At 45.6% G+C, this 19,194-nt stretch overlaps 1 protein-coding gene across 1 annotated transcript in view; it reads right to left on the reverse strand.

Annotated features, from left to right (window-relative positions):
• The window catches only part of LOC138515988 (fructose-1,6-bisphosphatase 1-like), a 268,220-nt gene that overhangs the window by 176,184 nt on the left and 72,842 nt on the right, over positions 1–19,194 (reverse strand). The window contains exon 3 of the mRNA XM_069630782.1: positions 4,872–4,964. Coding sequence (XP_069486883.1) covers positions 4,872–4,964 — 93 coding nt within the window. The remainder of the gene's footprint in view (positions 1–4,871; positions 4,965–19,194) is intronic.

A 19,194-nucleotide genomic window follows, 5' to 3' on the forward strand; every position in this document is an offset into this window, starting at 1 on the left:
CATCGGTGGCATCTGTCACTCCGGGGTGTCCTAGCGCTGTTGTGTTTCTTGATGCTGGAGAATTTTAGTAGGGACGGGCTAGGTCTCAGTGTGAACATACCTCTGTCCCCAATGCACAGACCACCTTCAGAAAATATATATAGGATCTCAGGTTATAATAAGTTACAAGTGCAGTAAACTTTTTCTTTTAAATATCTGAAAATCTGCCACAAACCTGCCACTTTGCCAAATATAAAGTATATTTGGATCATTATCCAGCTCCCACCCTTAGTTTGCATTTTGCGATTTGAGTTCCAAGACACCCAAATGTGCACAAATTGTATAAACCTTAGATTTTAACTGAAAATCATACTTCGTTCTTAGCAGGCTTGGTAGGAAGGCCATTATGCTAAGCAGATATTTCTCCTGAGCCCATGGCCCAAGCACAAGGACTAACTGCAGAGTCTGCAGGACCCCATTGTTGGCAATTTTGGTTTGCACGCCGTTGGGACTGATTTTCTATACTCTGGCCTTGTGGGCAGATGTATAGAAGACCAACCTATATTGTGGCAGGAACAACTCTGGGAGCAGTAGCCGAAACAGTTCAAGATAGCAGTGACGAGAGGTATAAACTAAGGGCCTGATTCATGGAAGTGTTTTATCATGGCGCAATCCCATAGGAAAACGTTCCATGAATCAGGCCCTTAGTCTCAAGAGGCGGTGAGCTTGTAAAGGGTCCACAATGAGTACACACAAAGGGAATCACAAATTACACTTAGTCATTATGCATAAAAATACAGTTATTTATGGCCAAATATCACTATGAAAAATGACTAACAGGTAGAAGTGTCACAAAACACTAATAATAGATCACATATATACAACCACTACAGTAGGGCATAACACAAATCAAACTCCTGTAAAAGAAAGTGCAGATTAGTTGTATGTACTACAGGTCCACAGAGCATGAACCCTTACTTCAAAAGTCCTTCCCTAAGTTTTCTGGGGCCTTATGCCCAAAAGTTCAAAGTTACTACACAGTTTGTGATGCAGGAAAAAATGAAGGTAGGGTGTTGGAGGGTTAGAGGACAGTGTATTCCAACTAAACTTTCGGAAGGCTTGCGCGAGCAAGCAATGTCAAAGCCAAAGTATAGCAACATTTTTATAAAAGTTAGGAACACTTTTTTTATTTTTAACTTCTTTTTATTGAATTTTACTGCATTGAACAACAGAACAAAACTGAGAAAACATTCCCTCCCAACCCCCTCCAACCCTCAAAGTGACAAGCATTCAAAGTCCACATCCACCTCGTTCCCAACATTTCCTCCTCCCTATTGTAGGTCAAGCAGTCTCAAGCGCTGTGGACACCATACCACTTTATAGTCATCTTTAAGGAAAGCCATAACCTCCCCCCAATCCGCAGCAAAACTTTGCACTTTATCCTCCATGGCGTAAATTGTCCACTCCAAGGCCACTATGTCCCAAACTTTCCGAAGCTAATCCTGTTCCAAGCGGATCTCGGGCCTCTTCCACCTCTGAGCTATCAATAGCAAAGCCGCAAGGGTCAGGATTACTTTTGCTTTCTCCCTTCCTCTTATTCCCCCCTCACTTGAGTCCCCACTAATGCCCAAGAGGATCTGCATTGGAGATAGAGTCTCCCCCGGGCCAAAGGCCAGTTCCTGTGCCCTTAGTTCATCCGCCCAGAAAGGCACAATCTTGGGGCAGTTCCACCACACATGGTCAGCCGTGCCCGTCATACCACATCCCCTCCAACAACTGCCCGATCTCGCGGGAAACATCTTATGGATCCGGGCCGGAGTATAGTGCCACCCAAAAAGCATTTTATACCATGCTTCCTGGAGCTGAGACGCTCTAGCCAGTTTGGGTATCTTTCTCCATAATCTTTCCCACTCCGCCCTACTGATTTCTCTCCCTAGCACCTTTTCCTATTTCTGCATACAAGCCCACTGAGGGTCCGAAGACAAAGAATTCAAAATCTTATAAATATTGGAGATGAGGCCTTTTGTACCGTCATTGGTTAATAGAAATCTTTCAAACTGTGTAGGTTCCCTAGTTGCTGCCATCCTGACTCCCGGGTGAAGTAGCCAATGTCTTATCTGAGCATCTCTCTGCCTTTCCTTCTCTTGTATCGCAAAGAAGCATTTACAATCTTCGAACGACAGCAATTCCCCCATCTCGGAACATGTCACATAGCTTTCTACACCCTCCCTCCTGCCACCCCTCAAAGGCCTCCTTCTCCAGACCTGGGGTAAAGTCACCTTTACCAAAAAGCGGTGAAAATGGGGATGGGTATGTAGTGATTCCCCTAGTCCGCACCATATTATCCCAAATATCTGCCATTAATTTAGTTCTAGTGCTTTCGTAAAGGTGTCGAGGTCTATGCTCTTTAGGAAGCCAAAGCACTTCGGAAAGATCGCGGTGCGTCACCGCCCTATCCATTCTCACCGAGATTTTCTCCTGCCGGCTTTCCTCCCCCTTCACCCATTCCCTAATGATTCGCAGCTGGGTGGCTTCGTAATACCGCCGAAAATTAGGTAAGGCTAGGCCCCCTTACCCTTTGGGAGGAACACTTTTAAAGGGAGTTTAGGGGCAGGTAAGGACCACCATACGCAAATTCTTCCCAGGGCTTGGCAGGTCAATGGAAGAAGGCCCAAGGTTGCTTTTACTGCCATCAGTCTCAGTCCTTAATTCACAGGGATTGCAGGTTCGAGCTGATCTCTGGTTGGTGTCTTTCGCTGGTCCAAGGACTCTCGGATGAAGAATGTAGAAAAGCTCGATGCAGGACCCCTCTCAGGACTGAACTCGATGTAAGTAAGCTGTTTCGGGCAGTGGTCACTGCAGCACGGCGACGCAAAGGGCCTCACTTGTTGCAGCCAGACTTTGCATTACATTTTGGGTCCCCTTGACGCTAGGATGCCAAGATTCCGCTGAGATAAGTCTTGTAGGACAAGCTGAGGATCCCCCAAGTTCCAAGCCTCAACTCGTAACTGCAACTTTGGCAGCACCTTAGCCCCAACTCAGAGCTGGTTAGTCATAGGACGGCCCTGGGACACTTCCAAAAGCTCTTCTTCGCAGGGTACGGAGCAGGTGTGAGGAATGGATGTACATCCACTCAAAGGGTCACAGCTCCCTCGCAGAATTGCTGAAGATCAATAGCAAGACAGGGCTCAACCAGGACAGCAGCAGAAGTTGGCCGCCAGGCCTCCATCATATGGGTCTCCGGGCTCTTCATGGGTCTCAGCTGTACTGGAGTCCTGGCTCCTTCAGGTTACTCCAGTATCTCTGAAGAGTGGGTGCAGGGATCACATTCTTACCCTAAAAGCCAGATGAAAGACAAAACTCCCACTAGCCAATAGCAGGACTAGCCCCACACACACCACAGCAGTGGTCCAATCAGGACCACTGGCGGGAACACTCATGCATACCAGTCAGACACACTGAAACCAGTTTGTGGATTGGGAACAGACAGTCCCAGCCCACATCCTGCCAACACACACCCATAGCCCTCCAATAGCCCTTCAAACGCCTCTGCTTTCCCGGGCACTGGAAGTCCATATAAGGATTTCCCTGGCCTCACAGGCCAGAACAAGGCTAAAGAACAAGATGGCCAAAGGACAAGTGAAAAACCATGTGGCCTGGCCATGTTTGGACACTGGCCACAGTTAGTAGCCAAACGCGGTAAGGCTAAAACAAAAAGCAGCAATAAAAATGGTAAAAAGTCACTGCTGCCACCAGCTTGTCCATTTAGCACACCTAGAGTAACCAAAAATCCTTTGAGTGTTAGTCTAGGGAAAAAACAAAGCTGTACTCCATTGTAAGATGCCTTGTAAAATGATAAGTTACTAAAGGTAGTAACAAAGTCACAAGACTAAGGGAAACAAGGTTTCCCAGTACCGACAGCCTGAAGGACATGCCAGTTTCCCCATAACATATGAGCAAAGGTCAGCACAGTGAAGCTTAAAGCACTGTAAAACCTACAGGTCAGGATCAAAAATAAAAGCAAACAGTTTGGAAGTCCATAAAAATGGAAGGAAAGGTGCAGTAAAGAGAAATCTTTCCTAACAATGACCACATTTGTCAGTCCGCTGAAAATGGGTGCTCCTTATACCACCCAAAATTGAAGGGGCGTGTATACATCTGCACAGCGATAACCCTGCCCCTCTTCCCCGGTCAACGGACCCAGCAACCAAATGGTCATCATTTATATGAAAGGGCAAAATCTGCCCCCTCTTTGGCATTTCTGTGCATACCATAGGTTCAAAACATAGTCCTGAGACTGCAGCATGCCCACCAAGAACATTTTAAAGCACAGGGTCTCAGTCCCCAGCACCAAGACTGCTGGCAATCTTTTGTGCTGGACTTCGACCAATCATATTCCCCGAGTTTCCATTGAAATTTGAGTTCACTGACCAAATGGTAGAATTGGCCTATTAAAAAGAATAAAAAATAAAAATAAAAAAAAGAACAAAAAATAAAAATCTCCACACTGCACCGACAGATTCTTTATAAACCACAAAAAGATTTTAAAGTGTGAAAGGATCGACAAACGGGGTAAGACCCAAAGGGAGTTTTGCTTCTTTGTGCGGTTGTACAAACCATGAATTGATCGTTGGGTCTCCTCAACAAGAGTACAGTGAACGTGTAAGGCATCTAGAACAGATAGTGTTAACCTGACCCGCAAGTATAGCAACAAGAACTGAACATAACAGACAAAACATGCTAACTAGTTTAAATGACAACCATTCTCATCTATAAAAGCAGAAGAAACTGCAAATACACAAATGAAATTGAATACATTTGTGGCTAAACCTGTAGACTTGCATGTCATGTTCACCACCAGTCTGCTGTTGCATTGTACTAGAGAAGTTTACCTTTTTGTATATGGCAAAAATTGATCCAATGGATGCGAGGCAATCAATGTTCGAAGAGCCATCTAGAGGATCAAAGCAGACCACGTATTTCCCCTGGAACAGCAAAAGAAACAACATATTGAGTGCAAAGTATCAGAGGGCGTGTAAGATCAAATACTGCAAAATACCAAGTTCTAAGCAGAGGATATTGAAACAGATCATTTTAAAAGGGTGCCATCTTTTACGCTTACAAATATAAATAGGTCACATTCAATAAAAACAAAATCGCACACTTTCCTTTCCAGGTTCGCCTGTTTGTTAGTGATTGCCCCACCAAATCCTTAACATATTACTGTATTTTGCTCAACGCCTACTTGCTGAGGCATGAGGTGCTTGGGTCAAGACGAGCAGGGACTTTAAAAATCTGTGGCAACAGAAGAACAGGAAGGCCATGTCCCTTTAGAACTGCACTCAAAGAGCAGCACATGACCCATCTCTGCTCTCCTCTACATGTTCCACCAAATTGCCTGATACTCTGCCAGTCAGGGACACAGTGTGCCAAATGCGCTTATAATGCTCCCATCTTTACCAAGCTACCCAGTCCTGCTGTCTAAGGCCAAGAGGAAGTGAAGCCAAGTAGGGCAGTGGGCGCTCTGCACTCCTCTCGCAAGTCGGCCAACTGTAGTACCAGTGTGAAGGACAGAAGCACAGCATCACTGCTTCCTCTCCTGTGCATTCGGTCTCACTAGCGCCTCTGCCCAAGGCCATGCCAGCTGGCAGCGCAGGTGGTTGGGGTGGGGGAGCGGAGATCCAAGCACCACCCAAGAAATTGTGAGAATTGATTTTTTGTATTAAAATAGACTACAGACTTGGATGGCAATACATCACAAAGGATTGCAATGCTGTGAATACTTTGGATTTGATGGCAATGTTTGGTAATTTTGTGAGTAACAATTTTTTATGCAAATATATGCCACTAGTTTGAGCACCTAATCACTGATGGCAACAGTTGACCATTAGTTTAAGTATCTGGGTGCGTGGGAATAACTGGACAAGAGTTTGGGCAGCCTTCACCGACACACTGGACTAGCTTGTTCTCAAAAACTGTTAAAGCTGTTGAGCCCTACAAGAGCTCTGAATGCAGGGACTGAAGAAACTGGGAGCCATTTGGCTTCAGTTTGTAGCGGACATGAGGCTGGTGACCTGAAAAACTATTAGTACCAGGAGCTTCCTTTGACTGGTTTCCAACAAATATCCAGTTGGCATTTACCGTTTGTTGGCCATTTCCGATTAAAATACAATATGCATCTCATTTAAATGCATATTATTTCTTTAAACCATGGGCAATCATAACCTTGTGTGTTTTGAATATGTACTAGCTCGAAGTACTAATTGTTGGCAAAATACCAAGCAGAAACCCATTTACTCAGTTGGTTTTTATTTTGCATAATTTTAAAGAACTGGATGAGAGATTTCCCTTCATTTTTACCATACTACAATTGGAGTCCCCTAAAATGTACTCAATAACCTAACATATGGAACTGAGGGCCCTGGTCCCCATCTTCCATCAAGCACCAGGCATCTATGAACACTTCATTGATCCAGACAGAAGCACAGAAAATCAGACGCATGGGAGTTTCTCAGCAGTCTTTATCGGCTGTGGTTACAAAACAATCTGGGCACACTGAAAGACATTTTGCCTTTAACCTGCTTTTAGCAAGGTTAAAGGCCAGGTCTCCAGGTCCCGACCCATAGAGCCGGTCCAAATCACATTAGTGTGATTTTCTTTTTTTAAAACCCATGTGCAGTGCACTCAGCGCATTTGTTCCCTCTGCCCCTGCCTGCTTCTGCAATCAAGCCCCCCCCCAGGCCTCCCACGCTCCCCGATTGCCTCCTGTCTCCATATCAGACAAACAGATCAGGGAAGCCCCCTGCATGGCAGCCCCAGCGGCTAAGAGCAGCTCCTACATTGGCAGCTCCAAACTGTGTCTGCAGATGTCAGCCGGGGAAGCCAGTGGCCCACCGTCAACCAGCAGAGACTACCAAGGTAGGCGTGGCCAGGGTGGGCAGTAGAGAAATCACTCTGCCCCAAAGCTCTGCCACCTAGCTACTCAGGCTATCAATTCTAACCAGCCCACAACTACTGAGGACTACTATTGCCACCTGAGTCACATTATGATAGTACTGTGAATATTTGCCTGCGTCGCACAATTAGATAATTGTTAATATTGCCCGAGTCATATCCAAGTTCAATTTAAGATAGTACAGTGAATATTAGCCTGCATCGTAACACTTAGAGAATTGTTACTATTGCCTTGAGTCAGATCTAGAGTGTGCCACACTGAGATAGCATTGTTAACATTACCCGATTCATATCTAGAGAGTGCCAATTTAAGATAGTACTGTGAATATTAGCCTGCGTCCCACTCTTGGGAATTGTTAATATGGCCTTGAGTCACATCTAGAGAGTTCCACATTAGAACAGTACTGTGAATATTAGCCTGCGTCGCACAGTTAGGGAATTGTTAATATTGCATTGAGACACATCTAGAGAGTACCACATTAGGACAGTGCTGTGAATATTGACCTGTGTCGCACGCCTTGACATTTGTTAATATTACATTGAGTCACATCTAGAGAGTGTCACTTAAAATAGAAGTTTGAATACTAGCTTGTACCACATTGGGACTGCACTGAATACTAGCCTGGGTTGCATGCCTTAGAATCGGGAAATTATCCTGCTGTCTAGATGTCTCAAATCTAGGTGGTCCAATTACTGCATGCCACTCTCTGAAACCTAGGCTTTTCTCCTGTAATTTATGCATCTCAAATCAGGCTGTTCTAATTACTACCTGATACTGTTCAAACCCGAGGCCTTCTCCCGCTGTCTAGGTTTCTCAAACCCAGGTGTTCGAACTACTGCTTGAAACCTTGGCCTTTCTCCCGTTCTCTAGGTGTCTCAATCCTGGGTGTTCCAACTACTGCCTGCCATCCTTTGAAACCTAGGCCTTCTCCCGCTATCCAGGTATCTCAAATCTAGTTGTTGTAATTACTGCCTGCCACTGTTTGAAACCTAGGCCTTCTCCCACTGCTAGGTATATCCTATCTAGGTTTTATAACTACTGCCTGCCACTCTAGGCCTCCCTCCCGTTCCCATTTTGGGAGGCATAGACCTCTGTCTAGATCTCAGAATCGAGGTGTTTAACTAATTGCCTGGCCTCGCCAAATCTAGATCCATCCGATTCCTACTGAGGTCCTAAACCTAAGAGTAGTCTCAGTATACACCAGTAAAACTTAGGCTCCCACTAGCCTGTCATCTCAAACCTCTGGGCACTCCATCAGTACCTACCACAACTGAGTACTAGGCTGCCCGACACCCAAGAACACCCAGCAGCCCATAGAGCTAGTAACTACCCCAGTTATGCTTTTCCCTGTAGCCCCAAACACCCGAGCCACACGTCCAACACCTAGCACTACCTTATTCCCTTGGACAGTCCTCTCTCAGAAGGAGGTACACCCTAACACAATCAACTGAACGGACAAACACCGTCGGAGAGCACCCAGACATTGCAACGTAAGAGGGAAACCTCAATAGCGTCCTAGCACAAGACATGACAGGCAGGCAATTTCCCTGTAAACACCTGAACCAACTCCTACCACCAAGGACTTAAAATGCCCCGACGCAGAATTGGACGCAGACAAAGAGTAGGAACACGGAACAACTAAAACGCATGCACAAATTCAATTGCCTCCAGTAGAAGCCGCCTTGAATACAGAACACACCACGTCAAATAACGAAGATCAACAGAACAAACTTTGCAAGAGAAAAATAGTTATACCTTACACCGTACCTCACAGCTGTTATGGTGTAGGCACCCAAAACCCAGAAACTGGTGGGGCCATCCCAGACTTTGGCCCCCTTGGGGGCTCATCAAGCCCCAGCCAGGCTCACCTGGAGTCAGTGAGGTGTTAGTTACATGGTCCATTAACTTGGCTCTGAGAGGCTGAGCCATTCAGTTCAGGTTGTGGTCTGGAACTACTTTACCTGAGAGAAGGGATACGGAGAAGAGGCCTATTTTTTTGGAACGCACCCAACAATCTGAACACGCTTCGCGTTATTCTGCACTCCTGCAGCGTAACGCTCACCATGTCAGATCAGTTCTTGCTTCCTTCTGCCACGCCCGTCCAGAGTCTTCCATCCATCGGCACCTGCGAACAGAGAATAACAGGAGTTATTTAAGCATCGAAGGCCTTACCTGCAGTGCATCCAGATCTCATCTCCTGCTTTCCCACGGACCGCCGCATCTGCAGACCAAAACGAAAAGCACCCTCTCGGGTAACTACTCACCTGATCGGCCCGCTCCAGGAACTTAATCGGACAGTTCTTCACTCAGCAGTGCGCCGCAGCTCGACACCGCTACATGGATATTCTATTCTTCTTCCTGGACTCGCGCCGTACCTGCTGAACAGAAAAAGACATACAGGTTAGTCACACGTAGCAAAGGAAAGCTACAGAGGCGAACATTTGCGCGCCCAGCACAGCGCAATACTTACCGGCAGGAATCCTGAGCATCATTGTCAGGAGGGTCATTCATCATCCGAAGGTCGCTTAACGCCACACCTGTAAGACAATAACGGACATTAGTTATCTTGAACAGAAAGACTTAAAAGGCAGCCATTCCAAGCAGTTATTGGAATAGAGACTTACCTGCTTACTCCCGGGCCTTCTACTTCAGCAACTTCCTTCGGATCAGTGACGTAACTCGATCCAGGAAAGACTGTTAACCGCGCCTCTGCCAGAGTGTGCAGGATGGAGAGCTCGCCCCTTAAAAAACAAAGGTGAGCCAGAAGAAGTGAAGGATAGACCGGAAGGAGGTGAAACCACTGATCAGCTCCCTTCGGTAGCTAATATCGTGTTTCGACTTGCAGGCTAACATCTACTGAAGCAAGGACTAAGGGGAGACGCAAGCTCGCATCACTAGCCAAGCAGAGCAGCATCAGGACAGACAACACCCTACGCACACGAGCACGCCCCGTGGAGACCAGGTGAGCATGACAGCAACATCCACAGAGCCTCAATACTTCAACAACATTGACATTGAGACAAGCAAAGAACCTCCCCAAACAACGGGAAAAAAGACGAGAGCACCCAAGAAGAGATTGGGACGTTACCAACCCCATTACTCCATTTATCACAAGAACAGAAGGACACTATCGATATCCACATCAAACCACACGTGACAAAGTACTCGAAGTCAACAACCCAACTATCAATCTAGCAGACCAATTCAATGAAGAATCGGTCACCGCTGAACCGCAACCAAACTGCGTCAATCCCAATTGAACACCCACAAATCAAAACAAGAAACAAAAAATAAACTAGATCTACTCCAAAACTGGATCGCAACAATTATTGACGTGATCGCAAAAGAAAAACATTTTACCCCTTCACGCAAAAGAGCAACAGCAGAACGGTTCACCCCACTACTCAGGGCCATGAAAAGAAAAAAAAAAAAAAAATACGGAAACTAGAACTAGAATAGAGGATCAAAAACGATGGCCAAAAAAACCTCACATTTCAACAACATACGCGCTAATACAAAAAGGAAATGCAAAAAGGAAATAGTATGACAACCGAATCTCCAAAGCACCAAACACCCAAAAGGGAACTCTTTAAAATCATAAATGAAAAAAAATAAATCCACCTGGCTGCAGCAACGCACCAATACCATTGAAGAAACTTTGCAATGATCAAAAAAGGTAGCAGGCGCCCCTCTCCAGAAAGAACATAGCATGATAAGCTGTTCTGTGGTTTTTTTCCCACTTTGCGTGTCCGCAGCCATCGCTTTTTGCTCACTGGACCTTTCATAGATGGGAAATACCCATTTGCATATCAGCCTTTGTCCCGCCCACATTGGAGTCCAGCCCCGAACTGCTATGGCAATTCCCCTCTGAACAAGAGTACAAACAGCAACCCCATACAGGTGTTACAGCCTTGTTGGGCCTCATCAGTGAGGTGGAGCTGTGCCTCTCGTGAGCACAGTGAGCAGGGAGTCCACGTCTGCGTTCCCCCAAGTAACTCGGGGTGACCAAACCCAAGTTCCTTGCAAACAAGTTTTAAAAAAGGTAGCAGGCGCCCCTCTCCAGAAAGAACATGGCATGAAAACTTGTTCTGTGGTTTTTTCCCCACTTGTCATCGTGTTATGGTCACTGTAACTTTCACAGATGGGAAATATCAATTTCCAGATCAGTCTTTGTCCCGCCTACATGGGCAGTCCAGCACCGAAATGCTATGGCAATTCCCCTCTGAACAAGAGCACCAACAGCAACCCCATACACGTGTTTCAGCCTTGTTGGGCCTCATCAGTGATCCCATACGCAGTGTATTTATGCATCCCTATCTCAGCCGCCCCCCTCAATGTAATGATCTCAACATGGGAGGTATAATAAAAGACACTGCTAAAGAATGAATAGTGTCTTCAATCATCTTATATTCTTCTAACCTAAGATCAGTGGTCGAAGTGTATGAAAATAAGTAGTGGAACTATGTTCCCGATTGGCCTGCACCCACTCTCCACAAACCCCATCACCACGCCCCCTCCCACACACAATACAAACCCCCAAACACATGCACCTGCTTTTTAAGGAATCGTTAGTACAGTGCACTGAAAGGGCAAGTTTCAACTTCTTCCTACACTTTTATTTTAAAACGAAATCATTACGGAACTGTTTCTTTTTCAAGTAAAAGTATAGGAACATTCAAACTTAAGATATATATGCAACTCTTTTCTGTCAAAGGTTTATGGCACGTGTTGTGTCCTCTTTTAATCCTTGTATGTACGTATCCCAAAACAGTACCTTTGTTTGCTCCCATCGGGTTCCCACCCCTGTTACCCAATTGAATATTAAAATAACATACATCGGCCACCACGAGAATCGGGAGAGATCATTAGAACATTCGCTCATTCCTTGAGGGAACCCACCAGCCCATTTTCTACTGTTCCTTCCACTTGCAACATTTTATTATTTATTTACACATTTTCTTCTTCCTAACACCTCTCGACACTTCCTTGGTCCCTGCCCTCTCCCCATGCACGTTCAGTTTTGTCTTCATCTTATTCGTCTTCTGTCTACACATCTTCCACCCGATTGTTTATTTTCCTTATTCCAAGTCCAAAGACTTTCTCAATTTAGTCGATATTTTGATTTGTCCTTTGGGCTGCTCTGCAGCAAGTTGAAGGGCCCCTCAATTCATTGGCCAGTATATTAGGTTCCACTGTTTTGTGACCACAGAGGACTCGAACCCTCAATCTCCTGATTCAAATATCAAATAAAATAGTCAGTTGGGGGGGGCATTAGATTGTTTCTGGGGAACACAAGGATGGGGGTGTTTCATAAAGAGAGTCTTCAGTTTTAGTTGCAACTGCGCATCTGGCTGGGTCCCTCAAAAACCCTTTTCGTGACAAGGGTTTTTCTACCTGCTCGCAGGATCGGTTGCTGTCAATCACCTGGAGTGCAGGTGCCGCCCGTCCATCTGTAATATAAAAAGTGGCTGAGTTTCTTGAAGAATAAGTACATTTTTCTCATCAGTACTTCCTCCTCAAACCTAAACCTTATAATAACTGTGTCCTTTTCCTTTAAGCACTCTTACCTCCTAAAAAACAATTGCTACTGAATTCTCTCTTTTTCTAATATAATAGAATGACTGCTTCTTTCTCCCTTTCCTGCATATCTTAGTGTCACCTATGCATCATATATATTGGCTGATACGTGGGTGTGTATGTCATGAGACCATAAAGCACATACATATTTGTTTTTTCCTTTAATTGCCCCAGCTTTTCATGGACTTCCACTCGATTTCTTTTTATAGTGTGCTTATTTTCAAAGTGACAAAGGAAACATTTTCTCTGTGATTGTGTCATTCTTCACACCACTAGGGTTACATCGTTTCCTTCTTTATGATAAAATAATAAAAGACAAGACAGACAACATAACCAAATCAAAACTTTAAAAACATTTTTTTAAAAGGATGCTGTCTTCTTCAGCTGCTCCCCTTCTTTCTTCTTGGCGTATCCATGACTAATATTGTTTCTTGCTCCCATATGTGTCGTGACAGCCCTGGTTTTAATCTCTTCTGCTATGCTGAAAATGTTCCCTGTACTTTTGAAGTCCTCCTCCTGATGGTGTGGGACTGTGGTCTCTTTCTTTGCTGTATTTATTCTGTTGAGACATAATTAACATTTTTGTTGCCCTTCCTACACTAATCTTACCTACCCGTGGTATTTGGAAATAAGCAGGGATCCTAAGTGCAAGCCGATGTGGCATGTAGGCATACAGTGTTTTGCCTATCCTTAAAGTTTCATGTATTTGCCAAATGTACATATTTGACATTCCTTATCTGGATTTACAAAAAGATTACTCCACCTTTTATCCAAAATTCTTCTTCATTAGATATGGCCATATTCGCACATATGCACTATTCTGTGCTCACACCTGTTTACACCTTTCGTGGGGAAAATGCTAACTATTTTAAAAGACTGTATCCCTCACTACCCTTTTCTGTACTCACCTGGGTCCTCTTCCTCCTAATAATGATCAATGAAGTTATTCACACACGCTTACTGTGTCCACTGGTACTTAACCTTTTCTTTGTCTACTTGTCCATTAGTACTTACCTTTTTCATAATGTTTCTTCCCATTATGTCGCTATACTGTGCTAAGCCCATATAGACACTTCTCCCGCACTCCAGAAATTAAAAATATTTCCTCTGTAATACATAAATTAACATTTTTATATAAACACAATGCTCTTGTTACTTACTCTCATATGTTCTTTGTGCAATTCTGTTAACATTTCTCTCATACTGTTAGATCAATCTTGCCCGTCCATACCTTCATGGCCTTTCATTAATCACATTTATTTTTATCAAATAAACTACACTCATCAATTTAAACAGGCACCACCCATCGCTGCTCATTGTTTAAAATCAGAATATTTTATCCACACCTTCCTCCATCAACCTTGTGTCCACAATGTTATTTTTGTTCCTTTATTTCCTTCTTTCAACTTGTATTATATTGTTGCTTTAATATTCAGTCATTCATCATTTTTTCCCCCCTTGGTTTATTTATTTATGTCACCCCCTGCATTGATGTTAATCTTTTGGTTAGGAACTTCTTACTTCAGCACTTTTGGTTTTAGCTTGTTATTATATTAGTCTAAACACAACACAAACTCTCATACTTGACATATTATAATCCCTTACATATGTGTACTTTTATTTTGTCCCCCTACATACATTTTTCCTCCACTGTTTTAGTGGATGTATTGTCTTCTCTTTTTTGTTACCCCTTCTGGGAATTTGAAGTGTACCCTTACTGTCTCTTCTTGAGCCTGTACACTCAACGTATCCCTATCCATCTTCCATTTATAGTCTTCTAAAATCCAGCTACTCTTATCATATCGTGTTTCAGCAAGACAAGGTTTCTAACTGGTGTTCCTAATGTAAAGCGAAAGCAGCCTATATGTGCGTGTGTTCTCATGGCAGTATTGAATTCCTTCTCCGAGTATCTAAATGTGTTTTTATGTGAATTGAGCCTGTGATCCATTGATTGCCTGTACTTCCACAAGATGGGGGTTGTGGAGGGTGTCCCCCACCAAACAAGCAACAGGCCATAGGGGGAGAAGGAACAGGGTAGAGGGGGTCCAGGGGTGTCCCCGCATTCGGAGCAGAGCAAAGGGGGTGCTCCTAGGGGAATGATTGTTCACCGCAGCGCCAAAACTGGGAATAATCGCAGAACCGTTAAAACATCCCTGTAGTTGGCACGGAATAGAATTGCAAACAAATGGCAGATTAGGGGAAGAAAAAGACTTCACAACTACCCATAAATTACACGTTCTTGACAAGCAACGGTCAGTCAGTGAAAAGAGTCATCTCGCTGACAAATCTGCACCCAAATAAAACTTCCTCTTCAAGGTTCATCCGGATGATCAGTAAACCATAAAAAAATATTATATATGTTACAGAAAGAAGAGGAGGATACCTCATGGGTTCTACAAGGAAGAAAACCTGGTCCCTGTATACTTTCCTTACAAGTAACCACTGTTCCAGGCTCTTCACATCAACTTCCTCAAAACAATTCTAATCAGCTTCAACAGTCAGTCAACGTTCTAAAGCTTATTTTGTTCTGCCATTTACACACATAGATGTCAATCCCTTATGGGTGAGCACTCTAGTAAAACACAGTGCCACGATAGCACTTCAACCTGTTGAGGAATTGATGACTGCAGGGTTGGTAAGAGTAGCCAATGAAAGGACACTGATGTTACAAACAAGAAACTAAAGAAATGTAACCTGCTTGGCAAAATTGCGGTCAAGAGAAAAACAGATGCTGTTCCTTCTCCCAATTAAGGAGGGGAATCGAGTTGCTCAAATGAATTATGGGGAGTGGATGGTGTGACAAGGTCAGTACTCTAGCCTTGTCGGGGGAGAGGGGAATCCCTCAGCACAAGGGTGGGAGGCCTACCAGGAGAGAGTCAGTTACAGCCAAACTCTCCTGTTGTGATTCACTGGTCCATGGCGCTGTGTGCCCTGGAACACTGGCATGGAACGTTGGGCACGCAGAGTTTGGCTGTTGATTGAGAAAGCTACTGGTGGCAGCTGCTGTTGATCCTGCCTACAGGCCCCCAATTAAAGATGTTACTAAACTTACGGGTGCACATATCTACATCATTACAAGTGGCGACGAGCAACCAAGACGTGTGGGGGCCTTAGTTATGTCCAGGCCTGCAGCGGGATTACTGGCAGGGGTCACCCTGCATTTGTCGGGAGACATCAAGGCTCGGGGCACCCAGCAGAAAATCCGGACTGGGGGCACCCAGTCAGCCCATGAGCATGCAGGCTCTTCCTAGGCCTGGGGGCACCCAGGCCTGTACCAGCAGACGATGCCGGTGATGCCCAGCAGGGGCACCAGCTCTCTAATGTAGTGTTGTCCCGCAGGGGCTCTACTAACATGGCAGTCAGCTTGAGGGACAGCGTTGCCCGGCAAGGGCACGGTCACGGTGGAGGGCCTGGCAGGGCAGGCCCTCAGCCAACTACGCAACACCAGCATGGTGCTGCAGAATAACAACACGACACACCATGGTTCAGTTACTCTGTAGACTGAATGAGCGGGAGACTGCCCATTCCTTTTATTAAGTATAGTAACGTGGCTACTGCCACGAGCTCCTGGGAGATACCATGCTCCGAGGAGGGGTGACCCATTACAGTAGTGACTGAAAGAAGGCTGGTCAGCGAATGGTGACTGGAGACTGCGGTGCCCTGTTGATCCCGATCCTCTGGTGGTGTATGAAGTAAGCTGGAGGGGGTGGTGTGGGTTTCAGGAGGAGGCGTCTACTGAACACGGGCCAGAGGGCACTGGCGTAACAGGGGCCCCCGCAGCCCCCGCGGTGCGGGGGGGCCAGCGGTGTGGGGGGCCCCACCAGCACATGGCTGGGAGGGGGCCCAAGTAAAAAAAAAAAAAAAAAAAAAAAAAAAAAATTCCTCTAAAAAAAAAAAAGTTTCTTTTGAAATTCACTCTGCATTCATAAAGAACATTTCTGTAACAGAAATAATTTCTTTATGAAGGCAGAGTGACTACAAAAAGAAACTTTCTTTTTGAAGTCTGAGGGCCCCCGTACCCCATGACATGGAAGTGGGGTGGGGGGGGGGGGGGGGGGTGGGGAACCCTATGCCTTCAAAAAGAAATTGTTTGTTTTTGAAGCCACTCAGCCATCATAAAGAAATTATTTTGAATATGGTTCGGTCCTTAACTGAAATAATTCCTTAATGAAGTTATAGTGACTTAAAAAAGAAACAATGGGGCTCATTCTGACCATGCCGGTCCGGAAACAACGGTGCTGGTAAGCTTACAGGCACTGTTGTTTCCGGACCGGCATATTACAGGTCTGCCTGGTGGGGCTGCCGTGCCCGACAGGTCTGACCCTGCCAGGCACAGCAGCCACGGTAGGCAGACCTGTCACGGAAGCACCGGCACCGTTAACAATGGTGCAGGTGCTTCTGTGTCCCCATTCCCGTTGAGTCTGGGGTTTAACGAAATTACCGGCACCTGATTTCCCAGCCGCCGGACTTGAAATAGCACGGTGGCACCGGGAAGTCAGGCCATAGTAATTTTTTATGGGTCTGGCGGCAACCCGCCGGTAGCACCGGCACGGTTACCGCTGGACCCGTAATGAGCCCCAATTTCTTTTTTAAGTAATAGGGCCCCCCTCAACTCCATGAGGTGTGCGTGTATGAGTCTATGGTGAAAGGGTGCACACTCAAATGTATAGCCGGCTGCCTGTGTGTGTATGGTGAAAGGGTGCACACTTAAATGTATGGGTGGCTGTGGGGGTGTGCTTGCATGGTGAAAGGGTGCACACATAAATGTATAGGTGGCTACATGTGTGAGTTTATGGTGAAAGGGTGCACACTTAAATGCGTGGATGACTGGGTGTGTATAAGGTGAATGGTGTGTGTGCTTGTGTACAGGGGCACAAGAAAACCTTCATTTCGGGGGGGCTAACCCTTCAAATGTTGGGAGAGGCGCTAACTTCACATGCGGTGGGGAGGGGGAAACTTATTTGTGTGGGCGCATCCAAATTATTTACGCATTTTAATGAGACTATTCTAGTGCAGATTCAATGTTACAAGCAGTTAACTCTCTCCTATAAGTCTCCTGTTCCCTCTCTACCCTTCCAATCACTCCCCTGGCATGCAAGTACTAAACCCACATCACGATTTCAAGCGCCTAAACAATGTGGAATTTGAATGCAGGTACTAACAGTGAAATGCTTTACGTTGGTAATTGCTGGGTTCTTGTTAACAGCAAAAACCAGGTGCCGTTTAAAATCTGTGTCCTGTTCGGTCTGGCAACTACTCTAAAGGTTAGCCAAGTTGAGTCAATATAGCCCAAAATGTCAGGGGGGGTAGTGCTGAAGCCCAGTCAACTCAATGGTGTTGCGCTACTACTTGTGTTTAATGCCTTGCTTACTCCTAGCCCTATTCTTCCTCGTCCCAGTACTTATATACGAGGCAGTACGTGTGTTTGAGGCACTCTGCCTCATACAAAAGTACTGGGAAGAGGTAGAGGTACATGGAGGTAATGCCTGATTGAGCTACCTGTAATCTTCATCACTCCTAGTCCCACTATTCCTCATCCCAGTACTTACCTATGAGGCAAGGAGCCTCATACGAAAACTCTGGGACAAGGAAGAGGGACGCAGAGGTAATTCTGGGCCAAGGAGCTGATTGTGGAGGTTGGGGTGGTGGGTGGGAGGGAGAGTGGATGTGTGGGGGGGCAGGATTGTGTGATAAATCATAATGGTTGTCCATGTCCAGGCTAAGCAGGCATGATATCTGGTATTAGTGGCTAGAGAGGCATTTTGATTTAGCCAGTCTAGTCATTCCTCAGTTTGGTATGACTTTCTTTTAACTGGACATTTCTGATAAAGTAGTCCTGCTAACTTTAATTACCTGGCTAGATTGGCATTTGGGTGCTGCCAGTCTAGCCATTTCTTACTGCGGCATTGTATATTTTTCTGGGCATCTGTGATAAAATGATATGATGTGATTCAAGTCATTTATAATGCGCCTGTACACAAGTGTACACAAGGGAGGGATGATAGAGGGAGGACAAGACAAACGATCTCACTAGGCCTTGTGTCATTGTGAGAACGAGAAGTGCAAGGGAAAAGGGAGCAGGGAAGTGCAAGTGAGAGGGGAGGGGAAAACAGGGCAGCAATGCTCTCAGTAAGTGCAGCCAGGGCAGAGCAGCTATTGGTTGTGCAAGGAGAACAATGGACTGCAGGGTTACAGTTACAGCCCCTAAGTGCATGGTAGGCCCGGAGGCAGTGCAAGGGTGACCAATCAAGAAAGAGCCTGGACTCAGAGAGACTCTGAGGGTAGCCAAGCAGCCAGTCAGTACAGCAGACATGTAGGTCAGGTAGGTCAGCAGGGGGGGAGAGAGAGCGAAAGCAGCAGAGAAGAGGAAAGCTTTTAGCTGCTTCCGAAACTTCAGGTTGTCCGCCTCAAGTTTGAGAGGGGCAGGGAGGCCATTCCAGTTGGAGGCACCAGCAGAGGAGAGAGGTCTACCCCCACTCTCTGCCTGGAGAAATGTCTAAGCCTTAGAGAGTTGGAGGTAGCTGAGTGAAGGGTTAGAGAAAGAAGGTATTTTGGAAGAGAGCATTGGATTTAGTGTTGGCACTGGCCCCGGAAAGCCTTGTGGGCAATGCAAAGGTTCTTGAACTTGATCCTTGCAGCCAGTGGAGAGATTTCAGGGCTGGAGAAATACAATCCCAGGGCTT

Source organism: Ambystoma mexicanum, chromosome 6q (genome assembly GCF_040938575.1).
Source record: "Ambystoma mexicanum isolate Mex_15411 chromosome 6q, UKY_AmexF1_1, whole genome shotgun sequence".
In the NCBI taxonomy this organism is placed as follows: Eukaryota; Metazoa; Chordata; class Amphibia; order Caudata; family Ambystomatidae; genus Ambystoma; species Ambystoma mexicanum.